This window comes from Vigna umbellata, chromosome 3 (assembly GCF_029865625.1).
Source record: "Vigna umbellata cultivar VRB3 chromosome 3, Vumbellata_1.0, whole genome shotgun sequence".
Classification (NCBI taxonomy): Eukaryota; Viridiplantae; Streptophyta; class Magnoliopsida; order Fabales; family Fabaceae; genus Vigna; species Vigna umbellata.
Window position 1 is genome coordinate 11592526 of NC_142167.1, and position 13947 is coordinate 11606472.

Genomic DNA, 13947 nt, shown 5'->3' on the forward strand with positions numbered 1-13947 from the left:
ATTTTATGAAGGATAAAAATATAATTTTGAAAATTTGGAGGTGTTCAAAGAAACTGTGGGGTTGCAGGAAGGAAATGCCTTGAGGTTTTTATTCTTCTGACGTGTTGAAATCCATCAATTTCTGCCTGCAACCGTTATTTTATATGAACGTTGTCTCCTTTAACAGTGGTGATTGGTTCACTGTGTTTGTGTGGATTCTTTTAAAGCTTTGTTGGAAGTGTTAGTGAGGCGTTGTTTATTATTCCGGAAAAAGCAATCCAAAATGGATTTCGACTAAAAACACCGATGAGATTGATTTTGACATTTCACATGTTTGGTGGGTGCAGGTTGAAATTTGATGGGGTCTAGGAAGCAATTGCCCTTTCTTCATCGTGCTGACTATGAATTCCATGACGCCTTCTGCTTCATCTGTATTACAACATCTACAAGTTAATAAAATTTATCATTTCGTTAATTTTTAAACCGACAAATATTAACCTTTCCTTTCATTTATTTTAATATCTAATCGATAATTTTAGCCCCACAGGAACAGTCTCTTCCCTTATTATTAACCAAGACTATATTTAGTATAAAATTGTGAAATGTAAAAAATTTAATCTTAAAACCATGATAATCATGACATTTTTAATTTATTTTAATTTCATCACATATTTAATTTCTAAAGGAACGTTATTTCTCCAAATGGACTTGTTTATTATAGAAGAGTTTCCTTTTTTTTTAATTTTTCTTTCTCTAAAATAGAATGGAAAAATTAAAAACTAAAAATTAAAATTAAAATTATACAAAGGTAATTTAAAAACATTAATTCAAAGTATTTGGTTTAAATTTTAATTACTTTAGGAATAACATAAAAAATATTTTAAAATTTTAATATAATTCAAAATTATATTTTTTATTATTGATTTTTTGAAAAATAAAATTATAATAAAAATATTTATGATTCATTTTGTGATAATAATATTGTAAAATTTTAAATATTCCTTCATTTTGTTTGGTGTTGTCTCGACCACGCTTTATTGGTTTCATTTAGCCTCATCCTGACCCACATTCCTTCCACATTATAATGTTTCATTAAGATATATGTATTTTGTACTATAGGATACCCAACGGTCAACCAATAACAACTACTGAAGGTTACTGTAATGACGTTCGACCACACAGCTTGGTCGATCACTTGATAACCAACCGTAATAGCTTACGACCACGTGACGCTCTCGACCATTTGAGGCTCGACAGCCGCATAAGCGATGTCGCGACATGAGACATACGTCCGACACGTCATCCACCTAGGTCGACACGAATGATGATCGACATACAGAGGCTCGACAGACAACCGCATAAGCGATGTCGCGACATGAGACATACGTCCGACACGTCATCCACTTAGGTCGACACGAATGATGATCGACATACAGAATGTGACACCGTGATCTAGCAGTTAAGCAGTTACACACCTTGACTGAATAACGCCGCGAATCACGACCATATATCGTGGAAATAATTGACTCAGTGTCAGCGCACAATTCGACGGTTACAACTTCCACTTCAGTAACTGACCGGATTTTCAGGTAAACGGTTTATTATGTTAATTTAAATATACGAAGCACACCAGAAAAAAGGTACGTTTTTCCCCTAAGAGAAAATTGATTGAGATTTCTCATATTTCGAACAACACCCCTGTTGACTTGAGCGTCGGAGTGCCTTTGCAGGTACCCAGCCCACTTTGCTTACGAAGATCCGAGAAGAGAAAGAGAAATATAACACAGTGAAGCCAGCACCAGAGAGAAAGGGAGCAAGGTTGTTAGGTTCGTATCTTGGTCTCTACATCCCTACTGAAACATTTTGGCGCCCACCGTGGGGCCCGAGATTACTATCCCAACAACGACCACCGGAACAATGGAAAATTCCGATACGCACGATTTGATCAGGCAATTGCAAGCGCAACTTGAGGCACAGGCACAAACCATGCAGGAGATTCAGCGTAAACACGCAGAGGAGATGGCGGCACTGCGAGCACAGATCCCAACGCCAGAGTTATCTGCTTCCAACAGACAGGAAGATAACGAGGTCAGCCATCATGGGGAAGCCTCCCAACGGGCCGGTGGAGGAAGGAGGGGGCCTACTCCTATGCGCCTCACTAACCTGCTTCCATTCACAAAAGCCATCATGCAAGCAAACATGCCGGACAAGCCTCCTCCAACTCTGGAACGCTACAATGGCTCTGAAGATCCTGATGACCATCTACGCAATTTTATAGATGCCATGGCATTCTATACCGATAGCGATCCGGTGATATGCAGAGCTTTCTCCTTATCCCTCAAGGGGGAAGCTCTGGAATGGTTCCATAAACTTCCCCGATATTCCATAGATTGCTTCGCAACCGTCGAATCTTTATTCCGGAAACAGTACGCGACAAATAAAAAACCGGCGATGACTGCTACTGAGCTTGTCCATACCAGACAGGAAAAGGATGAGACCTTGAAAGCTTTCATGCAGCGGTACATCGAGACAGCCCGGCGAGTGCCGGACATAACTCCTACTTTCATCATCAGCAATCTGTCGTCCTGCTTAAAGCCGGGGCAATTTTCGGAACAATTATATGCTGACCCTCCAGCATCCATGGAAGAATTACAATCTACTGTGGCAAAATTCATCCGCATTGAAGACCACCGTAATGCCAGAAAGAAGCACCACCAAGATGCCCCCAATCAGGAGACAAGAAAACCAGCGAAACGACCCCCCAACGACTACAGGCCAGACCGAGTACCTCGGAAGGAGTCGGGGTGGACATCTAAATACGATCGTTACACGGCCCTCAACGCACCAAGGACGAGGGTCCTGGAAGAGGCCTTACACGCCGAACTTCTCACCGTGCGGCGAAAAGTCACTCCCAAGAATGCGGATAACAGCAAAACCTGCCGGTTCCACATGAACCATGGGCACGACACGGAAGAGTGCAACATGGTAAAGGACGAGTTAGAACGACTCATTCGGGCAAGTTATCTCCAGAACTATGTCAAGGAGAGAGTTTCCACTAGAGCAACAACTCCTCGCCGAAGAGACCCTCCTAGGCGAAGTCCCCAACGATCACCCCCCAGGGATGATCGACACCGCAGGCGGTCGCGCAGTCCGCCTCGACGCATAGAGAGAGAACGCTCAGTCCGAGGCCGCATCGACACCATATCTGGTGGTTTCGCTGGAGGAGGCGTGTCGGCTTCGGCGAGGAAGCGACATTTGAGACAATTGAAGTCGGTCCATATGGTCGAGCGGCAAGCTCCGTCGATCCCCGACATTACGTTCACCAACGCTGACTTCCATGCACCCGACCCCGACCATGACGATCCTATGGTCATCACGGCTAACATAGCTCGCTATGATGTCAGCAAAGTCCTCGTCGATCAAGGAAGTTCAGTCAATATCTTGTACTGGTCCACCTTTCAGAAAATGGACTTATCCGAGGATCTCATCGCCCCGTTTAACGAGCAGATTGTCGGATTCTCAGGGGAAAGAGTAGACACCAGGGGATACCTTGACTTACGGACTCGGCTCGGAACAAGTCGAGAAGCTCCTGAGCTTCGGGTCCGATTTGTTTTGGTCGAGGCAAACACGTCGTACAATGCTCTGCTAGGACGACCTTGCCTGAATGCGTTCGGGGCAATAGTATCTACTCCCCACCTCGCCATGAAGTTCCCGACAGATCACGGTACTGTTTGTACCGTCAGAGCCGATCAGCAAATTGCCCGACAATGTTATGTCGCCGGGTTAAAAGTCACCCCTTTTGTTCCATCCAAAAGGGCAAGAAGAGTCGAGGCAGCAGCAGTTGACTTAGACCCCCGGACCAATGTAGACGAACGTCTTCATCCGCAAGGCGAAGTCAAACTCCTATCCCTGACGAATGAAGCGTCTAAAACCACCAGCATTGGCGGAGACCTTCCCTTGGGCGAGGAACACGCCCTAGGTCATATACTGCGAACCAATGCAGACTTATTCGCATGGACAGCCGCTGACATGCCAGGAATCCATCCAGGGGTTATGGCTCACAGGTTGTCAATCTTCCGGGAGGCACGACCAGTCGCCCAGAAGAAGCGAAGGTTCGGAGAGGAAAAGCGTCAAGCCATCCAGGTTGAAGTCGACAAGTTGATGAACGCCCGATTCATCAGGGAGTTAACGTACACTACGTGGCTGTCAAACGTAGTTATGGTCAAGAAGTCGAACGGTCAATGGCGGATGTGTGTCGATTTCACTGACCTCAACAAGGCATGCCCTAAAGACTCGTATCCCCTGCCCAGCATCGATCGCCTCGTAGATGGAGCTTCGGGTCATGTCGTATTAAGTTTTCTAGGCGCGTACTCGGGGTACAACCAGATCCCTATGTATCACCCCGACCAAAGCAAAACAGCCTTCATCACCGAACGCGCCAATTACTGCTACGAAGTAATGCCGTTTGGATTGAAAAATGCCGGGGCCACTTATCAACGCCTCATGGATAAAGTCTTCCATCATCAGATAGGATGTTGTATGGACGTGTATGTTGACGACATGGTCATTCGCAGCAATTCTGTGGAACAGCACCTGCAGGATTTGAAGGAGGTCTTCGGCCAACTCCGACGGTATAGCATGCGCCTCAATCCTTCCAAATGTACTTTCGGCGTCCCCGCCGGAAAGTTCTTAGGATTCATGCTCACACGTCGAGGCATCGAAGCCAACCCCGACAAGTGCAGGGCGGTACTAGACATGTCTTCTCCAAAGACCCTGAGGGAGGTACAACGTCTAGTGGGTCGCCTCACCGCCCTATCCAGATTTATTCCAAAGCTGGCTGAACACATCAAACCCATCCTTAGGAATTTGAAAAAGGGTTCCCCGCAACACTGGGACGATGATTGTGAGACTGCATTCAACACCGTCAAACACATCTTAACCAGTCCTCCCGTTATGGCTCGGCCGGACGAGGGATCCGACTTGCAGCTGTATATCTCAGCTTCCCAGCATGCCGTTAGTGCAGCCCTGGTACAGGAAGCACCCTCCCTCAAGTTAATATATTTTACCAGTCGTACGTTGCAAGGGGCAGAGGAGCGATATTCTCGAATTGAGAAGTTCGCATTGGCCCTTCTCACCGCCTCTAGACGACTTCGCCCATACTTCCAGAGCCATCAGGTGGTAGTCCGCACAGATCACCCCATAGCCAAGATCCTCCGCAAACCAGACTTGGCAGGAAGAATGGTCGCCTGGTCCGTCGAACTATCTGAGTTCGGACTCCGTTACGAGCCACGTGGGTCTATCAAGGGCCAACATTTGGCAGATTTCGCATCTGAGCTCATACCTGCCCAAGGAGACTCCACGACAACGTGGCTACTCAGCGTCGACGGCTCTTCCGACAAAAAGGGGGGAGGAGCCGGCATCGTCCTAGAAGGGCCTGATGGTTCAGTTATAGAACAAGCCATCATATTCAACTTTCCAGTTAGCAACAACCAGGCCGAGTACGAAGCCCTGATCGCCGAATTATCCCTGGCTAGAGAGTTCTCGGTCGAGCATTTAGAATGTCGAATGGACTCGAAGTTGGTCGTCAGCCATGTGAATGGAGTCTATCAAGTCAAGGACAATCAGCTGTTACGATACTTCCACACGGTTCAAATCTATGCTTCTTTTATTTTATAAAATATTATTAATTTTTTGTATTAATCTTCAAATGCATATTAAGACCAATGCAAAATGTTGTTAGTGAAATTTTATTATTGATTTACCATTCTTATTTATTATTACAAAGTCGTGTATGCTCATAGCATAAAAATTAATGTTAACTAAACTAAAACCAACTTAAATAAATACTATAGAAATATTATATCAGCATCGACATAATTAAAATTAAATTAAATAAAATATAAAAAATAAAATAAATAATTTATCTATATTCAACGCTTACTTCAATAAATATAAAAGCTAAAAATTAAAATAAAATTAGCATCAATTAAATCTAATAATACTAATCTTATTTATTTTTAATATTTATTTTCAATCTAACACAAATATTTTTATTTATTAAAAAAATTAAAATTAATTAGCGTCAACTTATGAACTCTATTTGCGTCTAACATTAATCAAAATCTAAAAGTACCACATATATTTTTATTTATTGAAAAAGTAACTTCAACTTAAAATTCATTAAGTTGACCTATTATTTTAGTGAGTTTCCACTTAAAGGACATATACATTTTGCATAATATTTAATTAAATTTAAAAGTAATTTTACATTTAAAAGAAAGTTAATATGTTTGTGTCACAGTATGTTAACTTAACCAACTTTATTAATAGGCTATAACATTATTTCTTAAAAATTGTATAGGACTAAACCTAAGTGATGTTGTCAATACGAAAAAACATCTCAACACACACTCACACATGTGCCAAGTAAGTAGAGTTGTCAAAACGGGTAACCCGGCCCGACCCGATCCGACCCACCACAGGTTGGTCACTTAGTGAGCCAACCCAACCCGGCTCATTTATTAACGAGCTGAAAAAATTTCAACCCAACCCGACCCACCATGAGTGATTAAATGGGTTGGCTCATTGGCTCATTGGCTCACTTAATTAACTTTTTTTTCACCCTCTTCTACTCATATTCTTATAACATGTCATTTTGATCGATCAAATTGAAAAAGTAATGATTGGACCAATTAATATAAATGAAAATAAAACAAAAGAAATATATTGTTATATATATTCTAAGCTATCAAGTATAAAATTTTGTCAATTTAGTTTAATGAGACATACACAACCGTTTGATCAAGAAACTACATATAGTCGTTAACAAAAATATATAGCACAAGATAAAACTGTCATGCTTGTAGATAGGTCTAAAAACAAGATAAAACAAATGATATATTCCTAAATTATCCATCTATTAAATTGGAGTCCTGAATGGATAAATGCACAGTATTATGCTCTCTTGAAACATCTTCTTCTTTATCTCCATCTATAATATTATCCAATCTATAATCTTAGGGTTTTATTTCCAGAGGGGAACTTTTGGAAAGACAGGCTCTATTGCTAAGTAAAGGTTGTGCATTTTGAATAATTAATTTAATTAATTTGATTTCAAAAAAAAAATAGGATTTGAATAATTAATTTAATTTAATTAAAAAAAATAGGTTGGTGAGTCAACCCGACCCACCACGGGTTCAACCCGTGTGAGCCGGGTTCTTAGTGAGCCAGGTCAAAATTGGCTCGCATAAAAAATTTTGCATTTTTTTCCAACCCAACCCAGCTCAAACCTGTGGTGAGTCGGGTTGACTCACGGGTTTCAACCCATTTTGACGGCAGTACAAGTAAGCATACTAAAAAAGATAAAAAATACTTAATTAGCGATTATAAGGGATATGTTAGAGGTTAAAATACCCTAAGTTTACCTAAACCATATCTTGCTTACTCAACCTAGCTCACATAGGTAAGGTTTATTTTAGTAGTATAAAAAAGAACTATTAAGGATATATGATTATTCACTCTTTAATACTTACATTTAATTTACACATTATTTACTTGAACGTCAAAATGTCGTAAGCATTTGGAGAAAACTAATCTAGAAGATCTTGACTCTTACTAGTACAAAAACTGCGTATAACGTCACGCGTTCAACGTCCAATCACTAAATAGCCAACGTTAAAAATGAGTGCTGACATTTTTGTAAATAAATGCAATTATTAAACGTCGTTTAGAATTGTAATTCGACGTAAAAAGATATAAAACGTCGAATGCCCTTTAAATTCGACATCAAAAGGTTAATGAATTCAATAAAAATTTGAGCGGGAGATTGAAAATTCATTCACTTTATCTTAGCGCGCGATACTCTCTTCTCTTCTCACTTTTCTTGAACGAAGTTTGACGAGCATCACATGTAATCTTTCATTCATTTGATAGAAATGCATGTTAGTTAACTACTTTATCTATGATTTTTGTTTGTTTTAACCGATTATTTTCGTGTTCTTGTCCTTCATAGGCGCATTCTGCTTTCTCTCTCACTGGTGACAAAACTTTATTCCAATCAACCCACCTTTTGAAGGTTAGTTTTCGGTTTCGTTTTGAATAACTTATGTGTTGAACTTGTTTGTTGTTTTTTTTTGTTGAACTTGTTTGTTCTTGTTGTTTGGTTGAACTTGTTTGTTGTTGTTTGATTGAAATTGTTTCTTGTTGGTTATTATTGTTTGTTGTTGATACTACACTATACGTTCATAGTTCGTGCTTTATAAAATACCAAAAACTGAAATTTGTTGTTTTTCAGCTTTTCAGGTTTCACAGAGTTGTAAAAAAGGATCACAATTAATTAAAAAAATATTGATTAACATCGAATATTAACAAAATTCGACGTTAACGTTAACGTCGTATATTGAAAAAATTCAACGTTGATTTAGTGTCGAATTTTTTAAATTCGATGTCAATTTAACGTCTCCTGATATGACGTCGTTCATGATTTCGCCATTAAAAGCCCAAAATATTTGACATTGAACGCGATTTTTGTACTAGTGTCTATTGAAAAAGAAAAAAGTTAAACCCCTTCATAAGTCTCTATTTATGTGGGGTTTTCCCAGTTAGATCCCCGTCTTATAGGTTTCGCCAATTTGATCCTTTATATTGAAAAATTGACTCAATTGGGTCTCTGTCGTTAAATGGACTTAATGAGATTAAGTTTTTTATGACCTGTGATGTTGACCTGGACAGTTTTTAAAACGTGGCTTGCACATACCCTTATACGTGGCATTTTATAAAAAAAAAAGCCTTATACGTGGCATTTTATATAAGAAACATTTTAAAAATTGGGGTTTCTGAAAGATTTTAAAAGCTGACATCACTGATTTTAAAATTTAGGGATTTAGGGTTCGTTGTTGTTGAAGATTGGAAAGGATGAGAGGTTGATGAAGAGTGAAGAAAATGAAAGTGATAAGAAGGTAGTTGCATTTCGTTCAAGAACCTAGGGGGAAGCATTTCGCGGAAGTATCTGAGGAACATGTCCAAGTTAGAGGTTCTAGATCTACCTGGGATTTCTTACAAGGGTAGGTACCAAACTGGTTGTGGACAAGCTCATCCTTATTAGTAGTGAACCTTTCCTAGAACAACTTTGGAGGGAGCATTAACCCTACTATTAAACCTCGACAAGTGTAACCGAATCGTATCAAGTAATAAAAATGGTAAGACAAAGTATCGTTTCCCAAAGGACTCACATGCCTAAACAATTATGTGATTTGTTGATTATCTAAAACTTGTAAAACCAATTCTTTTTGCAAATACTAAAAAATAAACATGAATGCAAGGTTTTGATCAATGGACTTGAACAATGCAAAAAACGTGATTGAAATATATGATGATTATGTTGTTGAGGGTTTACCAATTCATCTTATCCACTCTCATGTATTCAAGAATTCATCTTTCTTCATTAATGTTAATGCCGCTTTCTAAATTACCTTAAACCCAATGTCTTGGTGAAGAAAGCCTACTCTTAATCACTAGTTTACATTGTCTTGTCTCCCTAGCAATTATTCATGCATTACATTTGCACAGAAGCTTAAAGGCAACCAACCATCATATCCCTATGTCTAGGCAATACTACTATTGGGAGAATTTCTTCATGTCTAGATTTACTTATATGTGTCCATACAAATAATATCAATGATCATGCAATTGAATGAGTTAAACAAAGCATGCATAGAGTATAGAAGAAAAACCCTAACAATTAATGAAAGAAAGCATATGAGTTAAATAACCAATTCAATACATGAGAGTTTCAAAGGATTACAATGGTTCCCCAACAACAATGAAGGTTTAGTTCACCATGGACATGGTGAAACTAGATGAAAAATAATGAAAGAATGAAAGATAGAACCCTAGAATTTGAAGAGTTGAGCCTGAGCAACCAAAATCCTCCTCCAAAGGGTGAAGAAAGTGTATTATGCTTCGTTCCAACCAAAGATGACTGACCTAGGTCGACTAAAACCTTATATATTATTCTAAAAATTATAGAAAAGTGGCCCAAGGCCCATAAAAATGGCGCTCAACGGTAAATACCGCTCAGGGGTAAGTGCGGTACTTTAGATTTACGCTCAGCTGCAATTTTGCCCCTCAGCGGTGACTATGGGACCTCAAGAACACCGCTCAACGGTAATTTCCGCTGAGCAGTACTCGTGTCTTCTCCTTTTATGCACTTTTCACTTCCTTTTCTGATTTCAACTTCTTCCTACTTCTTCCTACTTCACTTCTTTCATCCAAATCATCTTAAAACCTGGAAAAACAAGGAAAACCAAGCATAAAACCCATCCAACTCTCTTATTTCAAAAACATAAACAAAAGCATGATTCCAAGCTAGTTTTTAAGTCATAAAGGTTGTCTTTAAGGTCAATTTCAAGTATAAAAATAATACTTTTTCAACTGTTATTACCTATTTACCAAAACGGTTCCTTTTCATCGCTGAAAAATCTCAATCTCTCATAGAACAAGTTCACCAACCAGCTTCACCTCTCTGTTTTCTCAAACCTTAAAAGCCTCGACCTTTCACACAATAACCTCAGAACTTTACCTTTGGGGTTCCAAAACCTCACCAATCTACACCACCTTAATCTCTCCAACTACAACATCAAAGGCAGCGTAAAACCCATCTCCACCCTAACTTCACTATCCTTCTTGGACCTTTTGAACAACTCTTTGAACGGTAGCTTCCCCTCCGATTTCCCTCCCTTGAAGACCATAAAATTCTTGAATATCTCTCACAACAACTTCAAAACATCCACCGCATTAGACAGATTCAAAAAATTTGGCAAATCGGCGTTCATTCACGCTGGTAACAACTTCAGCTACACCACATCCAAAACCCCAAAGCTACACTAGTAAAGTTAAGGGAAAAGACAGCAATTATTTTTGTTTATAGGCAGCGGTTCCGCAACCGAGGTATATACTGGTGAGGCAAAAATGAGTAGGCTTTTTGCCTCGGTTCATAGACAATCGAGGCAGTACAGTTTTTTATATTTTTTTATATTTTTTTTTCTCAAATGACTTTTTGCCTCGGTTCCTACTGAACCGAGGCAATATCTTTCCAAATTAAAATGCATGTTGACGCTGCGTTGAATGTCTCACACAACTTCTACCTTTCTTTAATTTACGACTTTTTTCTTAGGTCTAATAAATCCATTTTTATTTACGGCTTTTTTCTTAAGTAATATCAAAGTACATTAACTATTATTTTTTAACATTTTACAATTTTCTATTATTTTTTATTATTATTATTTTTCTTCCTATAATGTTCATAGTTTATAAAGAGATATAAAATTAATACCAACAACAACAATAATAATAATAAAAAAAAATATCCTACAAACATAGCTATTAGCTATCAAGGGTTGCCATCAACATGTCATGAGTCAAGTGCTAAGCTAGCTTGAATTAAGCACTTAACAGAGGCAACCAACACTATAGAAACAACATTTTTCTCTATATGGATAGAAATGCAGAAATAATTTAAAAACCAAAAAACTAGAGTGTCAAAATGTTTACAAAAACATCTTGGATGTGCTCAGAGAGACTAAGATAACAACCTCAAAGGTCTGCTATAGTTGAAAGCCTTATAAGCACCCATATCGATATCAATACCTTATAAGCTGCATAAAGAAAACAAGTATATCAGCCTGGTGCTTAAATCCAAAACAAACTAATAGATAACCCTTCATTTTGCTTTAACCAAAATTTTCTAGAACTTAATTCACATTCAAATAATCCATGCTTTTCTCCTAATTCAATATGGAGGAGTTATTGTGTGAATTAGAATTGAACAAACCTGATAAGCAACCTGACCCAGGTGCTGGTTATTAGACCCCAGATGCAGCAGATCCAGCACTCATCAATGCATATGCAAATACCTGCAATTTTATCATAATTCAACTCTTCAGCCTACAAATAATAACTTTCATGTTCTTTCTGTTGTTCTCCCATCACTATTATAGTAACATAGTCTTACAACACTATGTTTCGCTCCTCATTATGTCAAATTTATAGTTTATGAATTAATTTTGATCACAAGAAAAACCTTATAAATATGTAGAAACCCCAACAAGATTATATATGAATTTTTATTCGTTTTATTCTCCTCATCACCATTCTACTTTAATGTAGCTCGCTGAAAAAGCAAGTAGACCCATATATTCAGAAACTAGCAGTCCCCTTCAATAGAAAGTATAACATAAGGCAAGAAATGTCAGAGGCAAAATCTATGTTGAACTAGAAGCTATAAATGGAAATGGATTCCTATTGGGAATCTTGCTTGAAGTTTAAATGCTATCCAAATTAAGCAACATAGAACATGACAGTAGAAAATAAAAAACAATAGTCACATTAGAGGAAGGTGGCCCTGAGTCATGCATGCAAGACTTTTGTGGAAAATTGCAAAATAATTTTAAAGTAAATAATTCTGAAGATGGTATGAAGAAGAACCTTGATTCCTGCAATCTCACCAGGCATTTCATCTATTAAAGTTACTTTTTGTCCACGCCGCTGTGCCGATGACTTATACATCTGCATGACCATTGATGCCCAGTCTGTAAGATCCTTGAAAATATTTGTTAGATACTTAAAAAAAAAAAAAAAAAAAATTAGTGAATAGTAAATTGTGAATAGTAAATTGTGAATAGTAAAAAGTGAATAGTAAAAAAAAAAAAAAAAAAATTATTTTTGGAAAGGATAAGTGTTACACGTAGCATTGAGATCAGAATTCACCAATTTGCAAATAAAAAATTATTTTTGTAATAGTAAAATGAATAAAAAAAATGAATAGTAAAAATGAATAGTAAATTTTTTTACTATAAATAGCCAAGGGGGGAGGCTGGAAATTTACACCAAAACTCTAGAGAAATTGTGAGAGAAGAGAGTTGGAGTAAATTCTAGTTGAAGAGGGGAAATTCTGGAGGTTTCCGGAGAACGGTTTGAGAAGAGGAAACTAAGTCTGGAATAGAGGTAAGGGGAGCTAACTTTGAGTATTTCCCTTTGTATTATCTTGAGTCTTGAATATGCTATATTTTGCGTTTGTCTGATCTTAAATCTTGAATATGGAGTATTTTGTTTCTGTATGATCTTGAATTTAAATGAGAGTATGCTTTTGTGTTGATATCTAAGTGTGATAGTTGTAAAATGTGATGTTGATTATGTTATGCCATTTGTATGTTATTAGTTGTTTATTTTTGTATTTTGGAAGGATTAGAAATTGTCTAACCGGCTCTGCCAGATTCAATTTCTTATTTCCCCAAACATTTTATTGCTTTCCTTATTTATTTTTATTGTATTTTGGAAGGATTAGAAGTTGTCTAACCGGCTCTGCCAGATTCAACTTCTTGTTTCCCCAAACTATTTATTGCTTTACTTATTTATTTTATTGCATTTTTGGAATGGATTAGAAGTTGTCTAACCGGCTCTGCCAGATTCAACTTCTTGTTTCCCCAGACATGTTAATGTTCGTGTTATTTAATTATATTGTATTTTTGGATGGATTAGAAGTTGTCTAACCGGCTCTGCCAGATTCAACTTCTTGTTTCCCCAGAAATTTTATTGTCTTAACTATTTTTTTTATTGCATCTTTGTGGAAGGATGAGAAGTTGTCTAACCGGCTCTGCCAGATTCAACTTCTTGTTTCCCCTGAATTTTTATATTAATATTATTTTGATGGTAAGGGCAACTAATTATTTTTGTATGAATTTATAAATATACGAATGTTGAACTGGTGTTCTCTTGCGAAACTGTTTTATGACTTTTATTATATTGGGTGTTATAACTGAAACTGTTAAATTGTACATGTTGAGATGCGATGAATTTATTGAATGAGTTTGTTGGCTGAAATTGATCTTGTTGGAAGGTCTGGAGTAAGGGTTCTGTAATTGCTTATATATGAGTATTAAATAGATATACAGATACTGTTTGAGGTTGTTG

The 13947-nt window shown here is 37.8% G+C and overlaps 1 protein-coding gene across 1 annotated transcript; it reads left to right on the forward strand.

Moving 5' to 3' along the window:
- Positions 1 to 1896: 1896 nt before the first annotated feature.
- Positions 1897 to 5655, forward strand: LOC148201647 (uncharacterized). Its single transcript, XM_088109455.1, has one exon. The coding sequence runs from the start codon at positions 1897 to 1899 to the stop codon at positions 5653 to 5655; it is 3759 nt and encodes a 1252-aa protein (XP_087965581.1).
- The last annotated feature ends 8292 nt before the right edge of the window (positions 5656 to 13947 follow it).

Bases quoted from the DNA above. Each gene is read 5' to 3' on its own strand.
- LOC148201647 (XM_088109455.1), top strand. From the start codon at position 1,897: ATGGAAAATTCCGATACGCACGATTTGATCAGGCAATTGCAAGCGCAA.